The 23,344-nt window shown below is 40.7% G+C and overlaps 2 protein-coding genes and 1 pseudogene across 3 annotated transcripts in view; 1 reads left to right on the forward strand and 2 right to left on the reverse strand.

The window, feature by feature from the left end:
• LOC134478811 (disks large homolog 5-like) overlaps positions 1-23,344 on the reverse strand; it is a 272,163-nt gene that overhangs the window by 78,343 nt on the left and 170,476 nt on the right. The window lies entirely within an intron of this gene.
• Positions 4,161-5,177, reverse strand: LOC134483628 (serine/threonine-protein phosphatase PP1-beta catalytic subunit-like; annotated as a pseudogene).
• Positions 17,754-22,525, forward strand: Speer4cl2 (spermatogenesis associated glutamate (E)-rich protein 4C like 2). Its single transcript, XM_006255362.5, has 5 exons — positions 17,754-17,948; positions 18,983-19,142; positions 20,385-20,516; positions 21,150-21,312; positions 22,027-22,525. Exons 1-5 carry the CDS (start codon positions 17,828-17,830, stop codon positions 22,054-22,056), a joined length of 606 nt encoding a protein of 201 aa, XP_006255424.3. The 5' UTR covers positions 17,754-17,827; the 3' UTR covers positions 22,057-22,525.

Consider the following 23,344-nt stretch of genomic DNA (forward strand, 5'->3'; position numbering starts at 1 on the left):
GAGTCTGCATGCACCTCGACAGATTTCAGTTCGGTCTTCTAAGTCATTTTATGAAAATTTATAGTGAGTTCATGGATGAACATGCACACACACACACACACACACACACACACACACTTTACTGACATGGTGCACATTCTTTGAACACCAAGAATAAAGTGAGCAGTGAGGAAAATACACCAATAATGGAATTGATGGAGGAAGCAGTGGGGAAGCTCATACTTAGAGTTACTTAAAGGCCCTCTGCAGGCTCTCCTTCTGTTGGAGGCTAAACTTGAAATTCAATGTAGTTCTTTATTTTCTTTCTCTGTAGCACACAGGACTAGGGTAGAAACTAGGGCTTTGAGCATTTTTGGCAGGTACAGTCACACTGAATTAAATCCTAGGGCTAGAACACTATTAATCTTCTACTAAATTACAGAGCAGCCTGGAGGAAGACACTCAGCCGACAATGTGGCCATCTCCATACAGGCCCTGACAATGGCTAACAGACTTGATGAAGACTGGAAACGTTTGTTAATTCAGAGAGAAAAGAAGCCATTCCGTCCACACTGTACTCTAAGGACAGTTTATTCAGGTAAGGAAGACATGACCTATTATCTCAGGTCACAGATGTCAGCACAAAGTATCCAAGGTATTGTATGCCAATGGTAGCATTAACAGAACAAAGCACACAGTGTCATGAAGACATAATTATGAGTATGTGTAGCAAGACCCAGCCTCATCCAGGTTCTTAGATAGTAACTGAGAACCTCAAATACAGTAGTAATGTGATAGTGTGGTGTAAATCTAGTTACAACTAGCTTCTATTTTGACACAGTTGACTCTTTTGTGTCATGGTCAGCTTATGATGAATGAGTAGAAGACCTAAGCTTGAGAATAAGTAAAGACTACATTGCTTCTCTAGCTGAAGAGTTTTTAAAAGCCCTGGTGTGACAGCAAATTTTGTGGACATTCTGGATTATTCCTTCTGTACTTTAACTCTCTGAGTTACCTGCACTCTCAGTAAGTTAGTTCAATTCCATAAATTGGAATTTAGTCACCTGGAAAAAATGCTTTATCAATAGGATCCCAGATTTGCCACGGAAAAGGGGTAGCTTGAACTGTCCCACCCAGGTTTTGGGCTTGCACAGGCCTGCTCTCCAAAAGAAATTTGTGTTCACAGCTACAGGCTGCTTTCACTATGGATGCTCTTGACGTTCCTCCCTAAATTGCTTACATTAAGATAATTTTCTTTCTATGGAAAAAATTCATTATGCCAAGCTGGCATACAGGAATCTAGTTTCTATTCTGTATTTTATAAGATGTGCTTAATATATATATGATCATCACTGATAATAGCTGAAAGATCTGCTCTAATATGGAAACTCGGTGATGCTGGAGGATGATCCTGAACCCACAATGAGCAGTGGGGACACCAGGCCCCACTACAGATGCCTGGCAACCTAGCACATTGAGCACGCACAGCTCTTTAAGTTACCTATGAATACACATCTCCTGAGATCTCTCTATTTCATTGGAGGTGATCCTGTCCACCTAATACAGCACATGTCCTGGAAGGACAAAAGCTACCTGCAGAAGCTATGGTGACTGACTCATAGATTAGAGTATCTGCTGCTCTCTCAGAGGAACCACATGGTCCCCAGTAATCATCGACAACAGGTAATATGACACTTTCTTTTGGAGTATCACAGAAATTCACCCAGGACAGGCCACAGACATAAAGTAGAAAAAAAAGATCCATTGACATAAATGATAAAACTAAGTCTAATCTGCAACAATAAAAACACAGCATACTTATGGTCAAGGACAAAAACATCTGTCTAAACCTGTTTCCCAACAGGACTTGGAAGGTCAGTATCTCTGGGGTTAATATTGATGCTGTATTGCAAGGAAACCTGAAGCACATGGTTCTCCATTAGGATGACTTCTATATTCCTTTCTGAATGTTGTCAATTTTTTTGCAGCTGTATAGCAATGAATGTATATTATTCAATATGTGGTGCACAGGGTCAATTCTGAATGTGTGTTATAGACTCTTATATACTGAGATTAGCAGAACACATGACAGCATGGATAAAGAATGGCGGTGATTACACCATAAAGTGGCATCTGAGAGAAAGCCACATTATCCACACAGAAGACACTGTCACAATGGGTACCCCTTGGTGACTTTGAATTCACTAATTAGCCCAGGTTCCCTTGAACATGCAGAGATCCATCTCTAGTTGTCAGTTCTAAGTCCACAGGAGGGGACAGAATCCTTGAATAAGAAAGATGGTCTTAAGATTCAAGAGGTTAAAAAAAATCAATTTTTATTCTTAAGGAATACAATTAAGAACAAAACAGGATTAAAATGAATTAATATAAATATTTAAAAGTATTTTAAAAAATGAAATAGTAACAAGAACATATAACTATGAAACAACAAAATGAAAACTTCAATTAAAATCATAACAGAAATATTTCTAAACAGCATATTCTTAACGAACATTTAGAAGCACAGATGTATTGCTGTTTCTCCTCTAGCACACATAATGAAAGGCAGTCCCGCACGTTGTCTCTCAAGTGGTGTTTTCTGAAGAAGAAAGTGAGTAAGACCCTCAGATGTCCTACCCCGATACTCTAGGCCAACAACTTTGGATTTAAAAAGCATTCACGGGAAGGACATGGTCAACAGACTTATCAATTCCCCTAATTGAAACACCAAATGCCCAGAAGTGCCAGTAGGCTATATCTTGGTCTACCTGCTCCAAATACTTTTTGTTCTGTAGAAAAATGTTTGTAACACACAACCTCTAATATATAAAGCTAAGGATGACCCTGCCAGTTAGAGGAAGTCAAAGGAGTTCTAAGAACGCAAGGTCACTGCCACGGAGCACAATTCTCTCCCTGTTACTACTGTCAGATATCCACTGTATTTAAAGAAGCAATGAGAGTGAAATACATTGCTGCCCTGTCTAAATTCAGAAAAGTTGGACCCTCCATGACTCCTGATGGTGTCATTATATCAATGTAACATAACAAATCCACTTTATTTTTTTAATGTGCAGAAATTATTGCTACTATACTTCACTACGAGTCATGTCTATACACATCATGAGCTTTGATTATGAAAGCTCAGAGTAAAAATCCTTAGTGACATAGCCTTACAGACAAAAACAACATTCACATGGCAATTATTAGGCAGTGACGCACCCAGTGCTCAGAGCTGACAATGTCCCACTGACCAGCTTTCTTTTAAACACATCCTTCACAGAGAGAGGGAAAGAAGAGCCAGCTTTCCAAGGCTCCTCACAAAGGATTCTCATGTTCTGTGGATCTAAAAACAAACAAAAAAACAAACAACAGCAAAAACCCAGAAAAACAAAACCAGTACAGGAGAGGGTAATACCAGAAAGTTAAGCATGCCAAAAGGGGTCTCCCTTGAATTAAAACCTAAAGCCAAGGTACCACATAATCACATCACCAACTAGTTTTGGATAGTACTATATGAGCCTTATCTTAAATGAAATCTACTGCACAATAGAGCATCAATAAATTAAAGGTTAGAGTGCACAAATCCAAATCAGTGGCAATTTGTAAAAAGCGAAATCGTCATTATCAGCTGCAAAGTTTGCCCAATCAAACTGTTTGATTAAAACCACTGGATCAAATAGTTTGTATATTTTTAAAGTCTAGCGGCCTCTAAAGTTCCTTTTTATTATGAGTCATCAGTTTCCTTTGTAAGATCCAACAGTTACTTAAGTAGATGAGTGAAGGAAAGTAATAGTCAGTGAACGTCTTTAAAGCTCTTCCCATTTTACTCTTTAAAATGGTTAGGGAAGAACAGGAAAAGTAGATGCCATGATTCTAGCAAAAACAAACAAAACAAAACAAGCCCAAAATAAAGAAACAACCAAGCAACACTAAAGCCACTTCACACAGATGGATCTTCATGCTCTCATCTGGGTAACTAACGCAGCTAGTTTAACTGGGATGCTTTCAACTTTAAAAACTGTGATATGAGAAGATAGAACTTTAATGGATACTTTTGTATTTGAATTTTACTTTGTTGAATATTGTAACAGAATATACTTATTACAATACAGTGTAGCACGTCTTTCTTTTAGAAAAAAAAATTAAGATTCTTTACCTGTCTCTTTAAGTTAAAGGTGTGACATCATAAAGGGTGTCCAATGGCTGGATGTTTTATACTGCACACATATATTAGGAAGTATGTCCTTAACAAATCTGATGGTTTCTCTTTCCGGAATTCCTGTCTTCACCTTTTCTTCGGTGGATTAGCTGTTCGAGGTAGAGTGACAGGACGTCCAGAATCCAGCCCATCATCCTGGTACTTAGCTTTCTTTTCAGATGGTTTCAATATCTGGAATGAACACATCAAAGTTTCATCCACACTCATCATACCACCAGCATTGTCAAACTCACCACAGTAATTTGGGGCAGAAAATAAAGTTACCAATTGTCTTTTAGCAAAAAATGTATATCCCTCTTCTACCACCTGATGGGCTCAACAAATCAAGTCTAAATCATGACGATTCAGAAATTTACTGACTACATCAGCTCCAAAAGTAAAAGAAACACCACAGTCATTTTCTCCCCAGTCTTGTACATCCTTATCTGGGTCGGAGCACAGTAAATCACACAGCAAACCTGTATCAGGTATGCCAGTGGCTCTCATAATTCTCCGAATCTGTTCCACAGACTGTGGGTCTGGTGACTCATGGTTTCCTGGTAGAAGAAAGAAGTTCTCCGGGTATTTGATTTTGTAAGCCAATGGCAAACAGATGGTTTCCAAAGACTACTTTCCTCCGTCCACATAATCTTCTACGAAAAGATCGTTGTCTTCTGGTGGAAAACCTCCATACTCAAATAATCTCAGTAAGTTTGAATACTGTCCATAAATATCTCCACAAATCTTCAGTGATGCTTCCAATTCCAAGAATAGGCTGGCTAAGAAAGATTTCACTAGACGTGATACACAGCCATCAGACTTCTGCTTCAGTCACCTGCACAAATTTTCCGGGATGACATCCTTGTACCTCCAGCAGGCGGGTGGTGAAGTTGTCCACGTTCAGCTCCCCTTCAGCCATCTTCTGGGCACCAGATTCTCCTCCCTGCAGCAGGAACAAGGGCTTCTCCGAGGTGGCTGCAGCAGTGGCAGTGGCTTGGCATTCTCACCTAGGAGTCCCTATGCCTTTCTACCCCAGTTCCAACCCACCCCAGGCACGGACCCTCCCCCCATCCACTCCCTGCCCAGCAGGGAGAGCATTCAGGCATGCCAGCAGCCAGCAGCACCCACTAGAAATAAAAGGGGAAGCCCTTGGTCCTGCCAAGACTGAACCCCCAGTGAACTGGATTGTTAGAGGAGGGTGGTAATGGGAAGAGGATGGGGATGGGAACACCAATAGAAAAGGGGAGGGGGAGGCCTTAGGGGGATGTTTGCCTGGAAACCTGGAAAGGTAATAACAATTGAAATTTAAATAACAAATACCCAATTAATAAAGATGGAGAAAAAACAGAAAAAAGTGTCACACATTTAAAACAGAAGAATATGGGCCCTAATTTTAAAGCACAGCTCTGTCAATTAACTAAACCTTTAAGGAAGCTCAGAAAAGCAGGCCAACCAATTATTTTCTCGGTTTAAGTATCTGTAATGTCGCATAAATAATAATGTCCATTTCTTGCTATTGTGGAGGAAATTAAATAGTTAATATGTGATCACGGAAGTTTTGAAGTACCATCCATTTTTCTGTTCATTAAATCAATCTTCCTCATTTCATTGATCAAGTATGTATGTTTTCTTTTCATAGTTACATGTATAACAAAACCAGTATAAAAACCTTCAGAATTATGTATGCTTTCACTTTTAACAAATTAAATTAGCTATTCTTTGTATTTCTGCTGAACATTTAAATGTTCTTTATATGTCCCAATGCGAGTTTATTAGGTACCTATAAACTTTAAACTCTTTGCCTGAGAGCATGAGTACTATTTAATTATATAGTAACTACACTCAGGCTGTCTTTATATTAGAAGCAATTATATCAGACTCTAAGAAAAATTACTTTTGCTTAGAAGTTTGTGTGTGTATGAGTGAGAGTGTGTGTGCGTGTGTGTGTGTGTGAATGTGTGAGTGTGTGTGTGTCTGTGTGTGTGAATGTGTATATGTGAGTGTGTGTGTGAGTGTGTGTGTGTCTGTGTGTGTATGAGTGGGTCTGTGTGTCTGTGTGTGAGTGTGTGTGTGTGTGTGTGTGTGTGTGTGTGTGTGTGTGTGTGTGTGCAGCACATGAACAAACAGCTTTCAGGAGCCATTTCCCTCCTTCAGTCATGTGCATCCAAGAATTTAACCCAGATGTTTGACTTTGGCAATAAATAATATTACCCACTAAATAAAAAAACAAACAAACAAACAAACAAGCCACAAATCCACTTTAAAAGTAAAGGCCACAATTTCACAGAATATTAGCATTGACCTTACCATATCCTCCCTTTGGAGATGGGGAAACTAATGTTCTGAAATCCATGACTTTCAGGACTTGTAATATTCATGGAAATTCAATTCCTTTGCAGATGCTCCAGTTGTTGTGGCCAATTGCTAGAAAGGTCAGCTTAAGAATACAGGACACTCACCCCCCCCCCCTGCAGAAAGCTCAACATACGTTGCCCAGAACTTACTCCACATTCCCCGAACCACTGTCTTTGTCCATCTTTACTTTTAGATAAAAGACCAGATTCCTTCACCCTAGGCCCTCCACAATCTACATTCCCCCTCCCAAAACGCTTGGGAAAAACATGTCTTCTGGTGTATCCAACAGACCCAGACTGAGAGAAACTAGGGCACTGGTTGTCACTATAACACTGGTGACATCGCAGAGGATGCCAAGAGACGGAGACAATAGAGTGTCATAGAAGAGACAGCTGATATCATGGGGAACAGACTTTGTCTCCCTGCTAATAATTTCCCTGTATTGAGCAGAAGCAGAGGCACCCTTTCCAGGGGACTTTCCTGGGGAGAGCCACTGAGCACCTCCTTCTTCCAAAGCCAAATTTTCCTCAAGGCTTGATTATAAAAAACCTTAGTAATTCCTATGCATCTACATGAATATTTCCTTCTGAATCTTGCCAAAAATGTCTCATTCTAACTCGAATTATCCTCCTTCAACAATATTAGCCATTAATAATTCCTGAGATATAACACTGGTTTGAATATGTGGTCAAAAGGTTCTGCTGCTTCATTTTGTACAGGTGCTTGAAATCACATCAAGAAATAGCCTGCATGGGTGTGTGTGAGGCGAACACTCATGGAGCCTTGTGCTTAGCATCGACAGTTGCACAAAATTCCTTAGGAGGATGTCTTGAAATCATTATGGTGCTAGGAACAGTGTGGAGACCAGTTGGCAGAGGAAAGTGAAATATTGGAACCACCAGTGAAGGGAACATCATGCTGCTCGTGGTGTTCTCCTCTCTGCACCAATGTCACCAAAGGAGCATTGCTCACAGGTCTCTATAAGATATACCATGAGCTTTTATCAGAAAAATAAAATAGTCAACAGATAGAGGGGGTGCAGGTAAAGGGGTAGGATGAGGCTATAAACATCACTAAGTGGATAGAGTAAGCTCCCAGCATTTAAATTCTGGGTCATGGGTCACCCACCAAACAAAAGCATCTACCATAGTAAAAAATGAATACTTTATTGAATGCACACACTAATACTTATTGATCACATCCATAGACCAGATACTGGGGGCAGATCCATGGCCCTAAATATCTTGCTCTCAACATATATAGTTAAAAATAGGAAAGAAAGAAAAAAGAAAACGTCAAAACAAAAAGCTCAAGCTTCTCATATGAGGATTGCAGGAAGTGTTATCTGGTGGTCAGTTCTGATTAGACCATTTTAGATAGAACAGTGCATAGTGACCCTTAATGTGATGGGTCTTATATAAAGCTTTTTGCAATATTGGAATTTTAACAAGCCTCATCCAGAACATACAGCAGAGGAAAGGATGTGATCACCGTGTCCTTGCTCTGTATCAGGTTATTTTTCTGTGTCCCTGATTGTCAGATATATTACAGCAACAATCTGAAATAGCTGGTAGACATGGGAAAACGTGGCTCAAACTATAGTTGTGGGTTACATACCTCAACTGTCAAAGACTAATGCTGTCCTCACAGTCCTTGGAGGCCACTCTTGTAAGACTATCTATTGGAAAGTGGAAACAGGTTTTATCTGAGCTCAAAGTGATCCTGGTCAGCCAGGTAGAGGGCAACATGGGATACTTGAGACCCTGCACAGGAACCCACACTTCCTTCAAAGCATCATCTATAAATTCTTGATTATTTACCAATCTCTCCCTACCAGTCTTTCAGTCTGGAATGGTAGAAAAGAACTGGAAATTATCTTCCTATTCTGAAGACCTTGATCTCTCTTTCCTTAGGTCCACATTAGGAACGCACACAAATGGGTATCACCATCTGAACATCTTAGTATCATCTACTCAGTATATCTAGCATTTACTGTGCCTATGACAATCTCAAGGTTCCCTGAGTGTTGCTGCCCCAGCAAGAAGAATGAAGTACTGAGGTCAAACCCCAGTGATCCTTTCAAGAGGTTAGAAGAAAAAAAAAAAGAGGTTAGAAGAAAGCCATCAGAGATACTCCACTTCTTTGTCCTTAGATTAAATCAAGCTGACACAATGTGAACCTGGTGGGCTATTTAACCATAAATCTTTCTCCAAACCCCACCTTTCTGAGTTCAGTCCATGGCGGAATTCATTCCCCACCATTGTAGATATTTCTTTGTATATTTCCACAAGAGCCAAGTTTCTTTGGTTTTTTTCCTTTTAATAGAATTATGTGTAGTCAATCAACATCTGCCCTCTGTAAGAAATGAGTAGTGTCTATAGTAACTGACCACACTGTATTTGTGTATACAAGTACGTTAGTGGAAAACCAGAATTATTGAGGAGTTGGAAACCAGTGCAGTGTCCTTGCATTTCTGTGCCTTGGCCTGTCTCACATGCAGCTGGGGACAGACTTTCAGTTCCTCTTCAGGGACAGAGTAATGTTGAATGGGCACTGAGCAGGCAGAGAAAAACAGCTGAGGCCCCTCCTTTCAGTTATCAAACATATCATGGATGCCAAGAAAAAAACTAACCAAAGGAAAAAAAACCTGACACTGAACTGTGTGGTGCTGGTCACATACCCTGTTATGTTCTGTATGTTATGAGGTTTGTTAATCTTGACAAGTTCCCCAACTATGAGCTTCACATAGGACCTTTTAGATTCCAGGAAAATAGGAACAATTATGTGCAAAATGTCCTGAGTCAGGGCCCATAGACAGCAGCATTTCCAGCCCTTTTGTATGAGCCCACGTGGATTTTGCAATGAGCTGGCCCTAGCAATGTCCAGTACAGTTGTGAGCTGTTGCTCTGGTTGAACTGTATTGGTGTGTACATTCAATAAACTATACCTATTTAAATGAATTCATTGTTCGTGTGGTTTGAGTCCAGAACCCTTGACACCAAACCTTCCCTTCGGCAGCATTTAGGAGAAGAAGCTAAGGTCAGGAGAGGTGACATCTTGCCATAAGTTATGTGACAAGACGGATGATGAAATGATCCCCTTGTGATAAGAATCAAGGTTTCCTCTATGGTATTTAGGTCTATGTTGGCCCTGTGCAACAGCTTCAAGAACCCATTTCTGATTTTCCTTGGGATTCCTGTGATGATGCACTCAGACATGATTGGAAACAACCAAAATGGTAGTCAGAGTAAATATATGATTTATATAATGTAGGGAGCAATGCAAACTCATGTTTCAGGATATTTGATTACATTGTAAGGCCGAAGAATTTTTTATTTACTTAAAAAAATGAACCTCTGGTGGTGTGGGTCAGCACTAACACAGACATTTAACTCTAGAGCTTGCTGGTTTTTATTGATGGAGAAACTGCATAGAATTGCTATATGGACCTGTGTCTTAGGTCTGTTTCCCTAGTATATCCTCTACATCTCTCATGATGGTGATCCTGTTTCTGGCTAAATAAATGTCTGTTCACTGCGCAATTGAGTTTAGTGACATGCAAATATTATTTAAACCTATGTATTAAATTTTGTCATTTTGTTAATTTTTGTGGTTTTCCTTGGCTTCTTTTGATTGACTGTTGTAGTTTTCTTAAATTATATCCTGTTTCCTCTAGTATTTTATGCTTCCCTTAAAGCTGAAGTATTCCTTTTAGGATTCTCTACAGAGCTGTCTTACTGGTTATACATATTTTGTTAAATTTATTTTTAGTATGCATTAGTCAGCACAGTAGATGGGCAGCTGCCTGCCCACCATGGTATCAGATCTACTTTCCAAACAATTATGCTCAACTGTTACTGACTGTGTAGCATCTTGACTGCTCTTGGTTCCACTTGGACAGCCCTAAGGACCAGGCTCTCCTCTCTCTTAACCTGTAGAGAGCTGCGACGTGCCGTGTCTCAAAGATGGCGCTGGTTTCTGCCTTCACCCTCCCAATCGTGAGCGTTCCTTGCAGTAAACAAGTCCTTATTTGGCTATGTCTGCCTGGCCTGCTAGCTTCCTCATAGTGACAGCCTATCTATATGACCCACGTGGCTTGCTAGGACTGGCCAGTGCTAGCTATTTAAGTGTGGTGCAGGGTGTTCCCCAGGAAGAGGGAGTCAGAAGAGATAGAGGTCAGAAGATTGTATCAAGGTTCCTGAGTAAAACTGCTTGAAGAAGATCTCTGGTGGTCCTGTCTTCCTTGGTGGATGAGGTTGGGTGCGGCATTAACCCATGGCTGCTGTCCTCTTCCTCTCTCCTCTCCATCATATCTTTTCTTCCTTTACTCTTTGGCAGCTTCTTCTTCCTTCTTCCCTCCTCATGATCCTCTCTAGTAAAGCCCTCAAAAGCTCACCTCCCCCATCTGTCTGCTGTGCAACTGTTGGCTTCTTTATAATCACAATTAACTGGGAGCAGGTTCAGATATTGGGGGTTAACCAGTATTTTGATGGTGTTTGCATTAAATCTGTGATAGCTTTTGGTAAAATGGCCAATTTTACTATGTTAATCCGGCCAATCCATGAGCATGGGAGATCTTTCCATCTTCTGAGATCTTCCTCAATTTCTTTCTTCAAACACTTGAAGTTCTTATCATACAGATCTCTTACTTGCTTCGTTAAAGTCGCACCGAAGTATTTTATATTATTTGGGACTATTATGAAGGGTGTTGTTTCCCTAATTTCTTTCTCGGCTTGTTTCTCTTTTATGTAGAGGAAGGGTACTGATTTATTTGAGTTAATTATATACTCAGCCACTTTGCTGAAACTGTTTATCATGTTTAGTAGTTCTCTGGTGGATATGAAAATAACAGGAAGCAATAATCACTATTCCTTAATATCTGTCAACGTCAGTGGTCTCAACTCTCCAATATAAAGACATAGATTAACAAACTGGATATGCATGGAGGACTCTGCATTCTGCTGCCTACAGGAAACATACTTCAGAGACAAAGACAGACACTACCTCACTGTGAAAGACAGGAAAACAACTTTCCAAGCAAATGGTCTGAAGAAGCAAGCTGGAGTAGCCATTCTAGTATTGAATAAAATCAATTTTCAACTGAAAGTCATCAAAAAAGATGAGGAAGGGCACTTCATATTCATCAAAGGAAAAATCCACCAAGATGAACTCTCAATCCTAAATATCTAGGCTCCAAATACAAGGGCACCTACAAACATAAAAGAAAGTTTACTAAAGCTCAAAGCACACATTGCACCTCACACAATAATAGTAGGAGATTTCAACGCCCCACTCTCATCAATGGACAGATCATGGAAACAGAAATTAAACAGAGACATAGACAGACTAAGAGAAATCATGAACCAAATGGTCTTAACAGATATTTATAGAACATTCTATCCTAAAGAAAAAGGATATACATTCTTCTCAGCTCCTCATGGTACTTTCTCCAAAATTGACCATATAATTGGTCATAGAACAGGCCTCAACAGGTACAGAAAGATAGAAATAATCCCATATGTCCTACCAGACTACCACGGGCTAAAGCTGGTCTTCAATAACAATAAGGGAAGAATGTCCACATATACATGTAAGTTGAACAATGCTCTACTCAATGATAACCTGGTCAAGTAATAAATAAAGAAAGAAATTAAAAACTTCTTAGAATTTAATGAAAATGAAGGTACAACCTACCCAAACTTATGGGACACAATGAAAGTTGTGCTAAGAGGAAAATTCATAGCTCTGAGTGCCTGCAGAAAGAAACAGGAGAGAGCATATGTCACCAGCTTGACAGCACACCTAGGAGCTCTAGAACAAAAAGAAGCAAATACACCCAGGAGGAGTAGAAGGCAGGACATAATCAAATTCAGAGCTGAAAGCAACCAAGTAGAAACAAAAAGGACCATAGCAAGAATCAACAGAACCAAAAGTTGGTTCTTTCAGAAAGTCAACAAGATAGATAAACCCTTAGCCAGACTAACGAGAGACACAGAGAGTATGTCCAAATTAACAAAATCAGAAATGAAAAGGGAGACATAACTACAGATTCAGAGAAAATTCGAAAAATCATCAGATCCTACTACAAAAGCCTATATTCAAGAAAACTTGAAAATCTTAAGGAAATGAACAATTTCCTAGACAGATACCAGGTACTGAAGTTAAATCAGGAACAGATAAACCATTTAAACAACCCCATAACTCCTAATGAAATAGAAGCAGTCATTAATGGTCTCCCAACCAAAAGAGCCCAGGTCCAGACGGGTTGAGTGCAGGATTATATCAGATCTAGAAGACCTCATACCAATACTATCCAAACTATAACACAAAATTGTAACAGATGGAGTGCTACTGAACTCCTTCTATGAAGCCACAATTACTCTTACACCTAAACCACAAAAAGACCCAACAAAGAAAGAGAACTTCAGACCAATTTCCCTTATGAATATCGATGCAAAAATACGCAATAAAATTCTGGCAAACATATCCAAGAGCACATCAAAAGAATCATCCACCATGATCAAGTAGGCTTCATCCCAGGCATGCAGGGATGGTTTAATATAATGAAAACCATCAAGTAATCCATTATATAAACAAAAAAGAAAAAACCCGCATGACCATTTCATTAGATGCTGAAAAAGCATTTGACAAAATTCAACACCCCTTCATGATAAAAGTCCTGGAGAGTAGGAATTCAAGGCCCATACCTAAACATAGGAAAAGCCATATCCAGCAAACCAGTAGCTAACATTAAACTAAATGGAGAGAAACTTGAAGTGATCCCACTCAAATCAGGGACTAGACAAGGCTGCCCATTCTCTCCCTACTTATTCAATATAGTTCTCGAAGTTCTAGCCAGAGCAATCAGACAACAAAAGGAGATCAAGGGTATACAGATTGGAAAAGAAGAAGTCAAAATATCACTATTTGCAGAGGATATTTTCTACTGACATGTGTGACATGAGACAAAACAGTCCCTGTCATCCCTCACCTGAATAACCTTCCTTAGAGGACAGTGTAGTTGGAGGGTCCTTCTCTCCTCTCCCAGATAGAGAAACATTTCCAGTCTCCAGACAAGTGTGTCAGCCATTGTTAGTGACTGTCTTGAGATGTCCACATTGTCAGCTGAGTGTCTTCATCCACCCTGCCCTGTAATTGTTGTAGACGATTAATAGGGTTCCAGCCCTAGGATTTAATTCAGTGATACAGCACTTGCCGAACACACTCAAAGCCCTAGCTGCCACCCTAGTCCTGTGTGTTCTAGAAAAAGAAAATAAAGAACCACATTGTCTATCAAGTTTCTCCTCCAATAAAAGGAGAATCTGCATCAGGTCTTTTAAGTAACTCTAAGCCCCAGCTTCCCCACAGCTCCCTCCATCGATTCCACTATTAGTTCATTTTCAGTAACACTCACTTTATTCTTGGTGTGCAAAGAATGTGCACCATGTCATTAATGTGTGTGTGTGTGTGTGTGTGTGTGTGTGTGTTCATCCATGAACTCACAATACACTTTTATCAGATGACCCAGAAGACCATAGAGAAACCTGTCGACGTGCATGCAGAATTGTTACTACTGTTCCATGGCACTTGCAGGGAACACTGAATTAGTGGGCTGCTTTAATAGAGCCTAAAACCAGGCTATGCATGGTTTTCGGTGAGACTGTGATGTGCAACACCACACCAGAGATCAGCAGAAGCTTCATTTATTCCATGCTGCTCTTACCAAGTGAGGCAAACCCTCATCCCATAAAGAGTCTGGTAGGATTTGATGGAAGGAAATAAACTCAGGGTTGAAATCAAGCCTTTAGAAACAAAGAGAAAAATACAAAGTCAAGGAAATCAAGAGCTATCTTTTCTTCTTCTTTTTTTTTTTGAGAAGATCCACAGGAGAGACAACCCCTTCCTCAAACTAACAATGCACAAGAGAGACAATACATAAATTAAAAATCAGAAATGAAATGAGGGACATAACAATAGACACCGAGCAAATTCCAAAATCATTAGTTCTTACTCACGAGGTCTTTACACCAGAAAACTGAAATATTTATTTGATATTGTTGATTTTCTAGACAGATAACAATTACCAAAGTTAAATCCAGAACTTGGAAGGTATCTGAATAATACCCCTAAGAAAATAGATACTGTCATTATAGGTTGCATACATTATATATTATATTGCTTTCTTTTGGCATGATTAAACCCCTTCGAGGACATTTAGTTATGTTATAGAAAGTGTTACTTTTAAAACAAAAGAACAAAGAAAGAAATTGTGGAGTCACTGAGATACACTTCCCAGAGAGGATCAAGGAAAGACGGCTGAGAGATGCAAGCAGGGGCTGGAATGCTGCCCTTGAGAAGAAAATGTTTTTCTCACTTTACCTTACACAATGTTGTACTATGTCCTATTTTTGTGGAAGTGGCTCTCTGCATTATGACAAGTATATTGTGATACTAGGAAGAGGAGTGGTTTGCTATACAGATATTTTAAGAAGAAGCCTTTGCTTAGTCTTACTTCTTTGCCTAGTCTTGCCTCGGTTGTTCCTGGTATCATGGGAATAACGATCTTATTATATCTTGCCAAAAATGAAAGTGAGGTAATACATATTCATGCCTATATAAGGATTAATAAACTTGCAGCTGAATGCAGTTGCATCTGCCTTTGCTCTGCATCCCCTGTGTCCTGATTATTTGTGACCATACCTGGGCCCCCAATGCACTAGATGTAGATAAGCATCACCCTTCTCAGTGTCAGGTTTATTTTTTTTTCTTTTTTGGAATCAATGATGTGGAGGCGTATTACAGCAACAATATGAAATAGCAGGCTGGCATGTATGAAAATTGCTGTGTTTAAGCTAGGTATGGGGACAAGACCTCAAAACGAGCTGTTAAGATGGGAAACAAATAATGTGTTTGTTGCTGGAATTGAGTTGCCTCAGCTGTGTTGTTCTGCCCGCTCAGTGTCCATCCATCCTCACTCTGTTTCTACAGAGGAACTCAAGGTTTGCCCCAGCCGCCTGTGAGCTGTGATATGGGCAGAGAAAGGCCAGGACACAGTGCTGGTTTCCCACTCCTCAGTTATGCTGAACTTTCCACTACAGTACTTGTATACACAAGTACAGTGTGGTCAGTTATTATATATATTTCTCTCTATATATAATAGAAGGCAACAATGATTGACTACACCCAATTCTATAAAAACAAAACTCAGGAAACCTGGCCCTTAGCAGCAATGTATCAAGAAACATCTAGGATGGTGGGGCATGAATTCTGCCAAGCAATGAACTCAGATAGGTGGGGTTGGGAGAAAGATGTCTGGTCAAATAGCCCACTAGATTCACATTATATCATCTTGATTTAATCTAAGGACAAAGAAGTGGATTATCTCTGATGGCTTTCTTCTAACCCCTTGAAAGGATCACTGGGGTTTGTCCTCAGTACTTCATTCTTCTTGTTGGGGCAGCAACACTCAGGGAAGCTTGAGATTTTCATAGGCACAGTATTAGGCTAGAAATGACGGGTAGGTGACATTAAATTGTTCAGATGGTGATACCCATTTCATTTGTTCTTAACGTGGACCTAAGGAAAGACAGATCGAGGTCCTTAGAATAGGAAGATCATTTCTAGTTCTTTTCTAGCATTACAGAATGAAAGACTGGTCTGCAGAGAATGGTAAAACTTCAAGAATTGGTAGATGATGCTTTGAATGAAGGGTGGGTTTCCGTGCTGGTTTTAGACAGGGTCTCAATTATCCCATGTTGTTCTCTTCCTTGCTCGTCAGGTTCACTTTGAGCTCAGATAAAGCTGCTTCCACTTTGCAAAGGATAGTCTCACAGGAGGGGCCTCCAAGGACTATGAGGACATTCTTAGCCATGAGAACTGAGGTGTGTAACCCACAACTATAGCTTTATCCACTTTCTTCCAAGGCTACCAGCCATTTCAGATTGTTTCTGTGATATGCCTGACAATCAAGGACACAAAAAAATAACTTGATATAATACAAGGACATGGTGATCATATCCTGTGTTGTTATGTATGCAATGGATGAGGCTTGTTAAAATGACAATATTGCACAAAGCTTTATATAGGACCCATCAGATTAAGGGTCACTATGCACTGTCATAGCTAAAATGTCCTAATGAGAACTGACCACTGGACCACTATTCCTGTAACTTCATATGAGAAGCTTGTGCTGTTTCTATTTTTCTTTTCTTTCTTTCTTCCACTCTTTCTTTCATTCATTCATTCTTTATTTATTTATTTATTTATTTAATTTGGTTTATACGTTGTCACGAAGATAGTTCAAGTCATGGATCGGCCCCCAAAATCTGAGCTATGCCTCTGATCAATCAGTATTAGTGTGTGCATTCAATAAAATTACTTTTTTTTTACTATGATAGATGCTTTTGTGTTTTGTGGGTGACCAATGAACCAGAAGAGAAGATGCTCGTTTCTTACTCTGTCCACTGAGTTATGTCCCTAGCCTTGTCCTACTCCTTTGGCTGCACCCCCCACATCTGCTGACTATTTTGTTTTTCAGATAGAATCACATGTTAGAGCTTAGAGAGGCCTGTAAGCAATTCTGCTTTGGTAACTTAAGTGCAAAGAGGAGAGCCCCACACTCAGCCTGAGGGTGCATTCACTGGTGGATCCAATATTTCAGTTTCCTCTGCCAACAGATCTCCACGTTGTTGCCAGGACCTTAATGAATGCAATTCTTTCTCCTAAGAAATCTGGTGGCAACTGCCAAATGTTAAGCACAAAGCTTCAGGTTGTACCCATAACACACACCCACATTGCAAACTACCCTGCAGGCTATTTCTGGGTGTGATTTCATGCACCTGCACATGATGAGACAGGAGAGCTCTTTCGCTCCTTATTTGAACTGGTGTGATTTCTCAGCAATTTTTAATGAGTAACATTGCTGAGTGAGGAGAATTTGAGGTAGGATAAAACATTTCTGTGCAGGGATTCAGGAGGAAGCACTCATTTAGATACATAGCAATGACTTAGGTTTTTCCAATGAAGCCTAGAGCCAAATTTGGCTTTGGAAGCATGTGGTACTCAGTGGTTATACCACTGGGAAGTCTCCTGAAAGGGGCCCATCAGCTTTTGCTCAGTACAGGGAGAACATTAGCAGGGAGGCAAAGTCTGTTATCCATGACATATGCTGTCCCTTCTTGGACATTCTATTGTCTCCTAGAGAGTCCTTGGAATCCCTGTGATGTCACCAGTGTTGTAGTGGCAACCAGTTCCCTAATTTTTCTCTCTTAGTGTCCAAAGGATATATCCACAGGCATGTTTGCCCGTCTTCCCAGGCACTTTGGGAGAGTTGATGTTGATGGAGAAGAGTCTAGAGTGAAGCAAACGAAACCTAAAAGTAATGATGGACACAGGACGTGGTCATGTGGAATGTGGAGTAAGTTCTGGGCAGTGTATGTTGAGCTTCCTATCAGGGGTGTGTGTGCGGGGCTTCAGCTGGCCTTTATATCAATGGTCCACAACCACTGGAACATCTCCAAAGATATTGAGATCCATGATTATCACAATTCCTGAAAGTCAAGGTTTTCACATCATTAGTTTCTCCATAACCACATGGAGGATATGGCAATGCCTATGCTATTATTCTGTGACCTTCTAGCCTTTACATTTCAGTGCATTCAGTATGTTAAATTAATATAATAATACCATCAGGAGTCATGGTGACTCCTTTTCTGAATTAACCAAGGCATCAATGTACTTCACTTTCGTTGCTTCTTTAAATTCAGTGTCTATCTGACAGTAGTAACAGGGAGAGAATTGTGCTCCTGGCCATGACCTTATATTCTTAGAACTCCTCTGACTACCTCTGCTGACAGGGCCAACCTTACCTTCATATATTAGAGGTTCTGTGTGGCAGATATTTTTCTAAGGCAGCCAAACTATTTGGAGGAGGTAGACCAAGAAAGAGCCTGTAACTTATTGGGACTTCTGGGGCATTAGTCATTTCAGTAGGGGGAATTGATAAGTCTGTTGACTATGTCCTCAATGTGCATGACTTTTTAATCCAAAGTTATTGGACTAGAGTAACAGTGTAGGATATCTGAGTATCCCTGATCACTCAAGTCTTTGTGGATGCTGAATTGATGATCTGACTTCTGAAACCGGAGGGTTGGGGGGTCCTGAAACCGGGTTATAGCCCTCGTAGCTGTTAATAATACTGGAGAAGGCATCTCTCTGGTACTTGTAAGCCTGTGAGGGCAGGCATAGGGAACACCTGGCTGCTTACATCTCTTGGTCTCTATATAGTAGTGGGGGAACTGTGATCCACATAGGAGGCCTCTTATGCATAGACCAAACTCCTTGCAGGGACACTGGCTTCCAGGAATGTTCACCTGTTTAGGACTCACTGTGGTCTGTGTATGCTCTATGCATTCTCCCCATGCAGGATCACTTGTGTTCTTCTACCTACAGAGGCCTGCAGACAGAAGTCATCCCCTGAAACTGTCCTAAACAAGGTGCAGGCCAACAAGGAAGAGGAGAGGGTGAATAGAGAGCTCGAGCCAACTACCAAGGAGAGAAATGAGCTGACAGATCGCCTCCTTTATGTGACAGGTGGATCCATGAAAAAGAGGTATGCATTGCTCCAAACGCTCTTGTGTCACTCACCGCTGTGTAATATCATTCTGATCTTATCCTCTTAAGGTGGTGGGGTCTAGAATGCTGTGCCTCCCAAAAGACCTTGTCCTAAACCTTGTCTCCCATAGAGAGGAGATTCAGAACCTGACCTTTGGTCAGGAGTTAGTTTGGAAATGGACTCTCTGACTCCTCCTGATGAAAATCTGAACTTGTGATCTGAGTGAAGATTTCAGGGATAAAGTCACTGGAGCACGAGTTCCCAGTGTACAATTGGAAAGCCTTTGACAGGTGGTAGCTTTCCAAGGTTCTAGGTGCTGTGAGTTTGTGGAGAGTGTTTGTACTTGCCAGGAAGGTAACTGAACGCTATCATCTCCTTGCAGCAGCCTTAGGTGACAGGCCCCACATTTATCATATCAATGCTTAACCAGAAGTCCTGAGGCTCTGGCCTGTTCCTTCTTGTCTGTGTGCCTTACACTCTGAGACAGTAATCGTGCATACATTTCTACTGATTCTCATTATGCTCTTTCCAATTTTGTCTCTCTTTCTTATTCTCTGAGTCTGTTTACTTTTCTTGTGGGTGTGTCCCAGATTGTGTGTCTGTGTGTGCACAGGTCTGCATGCATATGCACAACTTTTATAAGTTTCTATGTCCCTCCACCCTTGGAATTTAGGGGTCTGTTTTTTGGCCTCAGGATTTACCTGTATGAGAGTTTCATGGAGGTGTGAGTGCTTTATTTTGGAAGCCCCACTTTCAACAGCACAGTTCTTTGCCTATGTGGTCACAATTGTCTGTACATTTGTATGCTTGGAAAGATTATAAGTTTGTGGCAATATCTTGTCTCATCTCCATAATTATCTGTACTGTCTGCCTCTAGAATATTAGTTATCCGGCTTGTAGCATTCCAGTTGTCAAAACAGGAAAAATGAAATCAGAAGATTCTGTGTGTGTGGGGGGGGGTGGCATAAGAGCTATGGCCTAGGCTCTTGATAGGTTTGAATGCAGATCCAGCCCTCCTGATTGAAAAAAGTGAGCCAGGGAACCCTTTATCTGGGTGTTTAGTTCCTTTTGTCCTGGGCGCACAATTTCAAGTTTTGAAAGCTAAAGAAGATCCCAATATGTAGAATTCAGAAAGTGTCCTTCCAGGGCTGAGGTAGTACAGGACCCAGCCTGACTTCATATAATCCTAAACGCCGATCTTCTTTGGGTTCTATCTTCCTGGGGCATCCCCTACTTCAGGCCAAATCCATTTTATGAAAAATTGAAGATAACGGTGTATGAGCTCATGTCATTGCTGCACAACTTAGACATAAAGAATATTGAACATCATGAGAAAATTCAGGAGCTCAACAAGGAGATTAACTTCTATCGGTAAGTACTGGTCAGAAGGGCCCCTCACTTGTAGAATGGCCATTTCTGCCTCTCTTTGTTCTGGACTGGAGAGTCTGCAGCTCTGGGTCCATCTCTTCTGCTGTTTAAATATCACTGTGCCGTGGGTCTTTTGGACTCAGTTTCAGTTCCATGAGAGAATGTCACTTATCACCACAGTGTCTATGCATCTTTAGAAGGCTCTGGATAGAACTATACTGATTCAGGCATCAGAGTGTTATTAGGCCGACCTGGGCCTCTGGCTTCATACCAGGTTTAACAAAGCTCAATGTGTGGACCACATGGTTAGCATGACCTTCCCTTGGTTCTACTGTCCTCTTGTGGTTGTTTGCTGCCTACTAGTTTATGTTGCCCCCATGCATTGGGCTCTCATGGGTAATTGTAGATCCCTTGTTCTTTTGGAGAGACATGGACTCTTATTGGTGCTTGGGTCACAGAAACAATTTATTCTTCCCTGAATTGGCCGTTTGCTGTTTGTGCAGGAGCTTTACATGTATGGAGATGTATTCTATGAAGTCTTTATGGGTATCTGGGTCCTGGTGGAGTTTGTGGGATTTGGCAGTTGGAATGGGAGGAAGAGGCTTCAGGATCTTACTATGCAGAGTGTGTTTCCAGCAACCTGCACAGCTGGCTCCTGATGGACCAGGCATGTATGAAGAAGAAGTTGGTCACATTGAAGCAGGAGAGCAAGGAGGTACAGCGATATTTGTTTGAGTTGAACCCGAATGATGAAGATGAACAGGAGAAGACCAGCAACCTCCAGACCCAGCAAAATTTGGTAGGAATAAGCAGCTGAGTCAGATTAACAATGTCTGATACCATTTGCCTATTGGATACATCTTTGCTTTCCCCTATCATCTTTCTAATCTCCCCACACCCAATCAGTCACCAACCTCATGTGATAGAGTTATTCATTGCTCTGTTTATGCACAAGTATTCTGGGAAGTTAACCACTTTTCAGAAACTGAATTATGGACAAGTATATTTTTCTGCTCTTTTTGAAACTGCAGTCCAGAAATGGTGACAAAGGAATCCCATATCACATTACTGCATCTCCCTGTCATAGATTGGAAGATATGAAGAGAAATGAAGAAGTTCTTGGTCGGGTGACAAAGGTCATACAGGGGTCCTGTGATGGTTGGAAGCACCTTGCAGGGATAAGAACCAAGTGCAAATGGCAAATGAGTCCTGGTCATTGGCTTTGATCTGGGTATCATGTGGCCTTCTTTCTTGCTGCAACCCAGTTATTTCTCTTTTCGTTTCCCCGTTCTTGGTTTGCACTGGTAGAAGTCTGACTAGCAGCTTGTTATCCCACAGTACTGTGAGGGTTGCTGGTGATTTTCCCCAGCCTGCAGAGATATCAGCAATGATTTCAGTGAAAAGATCAGTGCTGTCTGTCCAATGCAGCTGAAGGGACAGAAGGCAGCAACTTGACAACTGGTATGCGTGTCCCCACCAAATCAGTGTCTTAATAGCTGCCTTCTTCTCCCAGGTCTCAGAAACTGCAGGAGAGATGGCATAGGATGTATCCCAGGAAGACAACCCCCTGAAGAATGAGTTTCTTTCTCAGGAGTTCCCTGCTGAGGACAACCCTCAACAGTGAAAGACGCTTTTTGGATGAATATTCTTCTTCTCAGTTAATTTCCTCAATGTCTAGAGACCCTAAATTTATGTATCTGTATGCCGGCCTGTCTGATTGAGGTGTTTCTCCTTTCTTATTCCTACAACACCATTTGAAAGACAACTGAGGGGACTGCCTTGACATCTCACGTCCTAGAGGAGAAACAGCACTACAACTGTGTTTCTAAATGTTCATTAAGAAAATCCTGTTAGGAAATGGTTTTGGTTATGATTTTTATTGACGTTTTCTTTTTGTTGTTTCATAGTTATATATTCTTGTTACTGTTTTTCATTTTTTATATCATTTTAGTTGTTCATTTTATGCCTGTTTTTGTAAATTGTACTCTTTATGAATAAAAATTGATTTGTAACTCTTGACTCTTAAGACCATCTTAATCAAGGGTCCTTTCCCCTCGTGTACACTTAGAACTGACAGCTAGATATGGATCTTTGCATGGTCCAGGGAGCATGGGTAAATAGTGAATTCAAAGCCACCAAGGGGCTACACAGGTTGATAGTGTCTTTTGTGTGGATAATGTGACTTTTTTATGGACACACACTTTATGATGTAATTGCTGACATACTGTACCCTTGCTGTCATGTATTCTGTTCATCCTAGTCTATATCAGTCTACAACACACATTCCTTATTGACTGTGTGCACCACATATTGAGTAACATAAACTCATGCCTGTAGAGCTGCAGGAAAAATTACAACTTTCACAAAGGAATATAGAAGTAATCCTAATTGAGAACCATGTGCCTCAGTTTTTCTTACAATACAGCATCAGTATTAAACCACAGAGATAATGTCCGTCAATGTCATTTTGGGAAGTATGTTTTTATAGGTGATATATTCCTTCACCATTCATATGCTGTGTTTTTTATTGTTGCTAATTATATTTATTTTTATCATTTAACTCATTGGATTTTTTTTAAATGTATGTCTGGGCCACACCTGAGTACATTTCCCTCATGATCCAAAAGAGGGAATAACATTCCCCATTGTAGATGATTGTTAGGGACCATGTGGTTCTTCTGAGAGAGCAGCAGATGCTCTAGCATGGGAGTCATCACCACAGCCCCTGTAGGAAGCTTTTGTCCTTCCAGGGCATGGCTGTACTAGGTGGACACGATCACCTCCCATTAAAAAGACAGGTCTCAGGAAATGTGTATGTACAGGTGGTTGAA

The sequence above is a fragment of the Rattus norvegicus genome, chromosome 19, assembly GCF_036323735.1.
Source record: "Rattus norvegicus strain BN/NHsdMcwi chromosome 19, GRCr8, whole genome shotgun sequence".
NCBI classification, from domain to species: domain Eukaryota; kingdom Metazoa; phylum Chordata; class Mammalia; order Rodentia; family Muridae; genus Rattus; species Rattus norvegicus.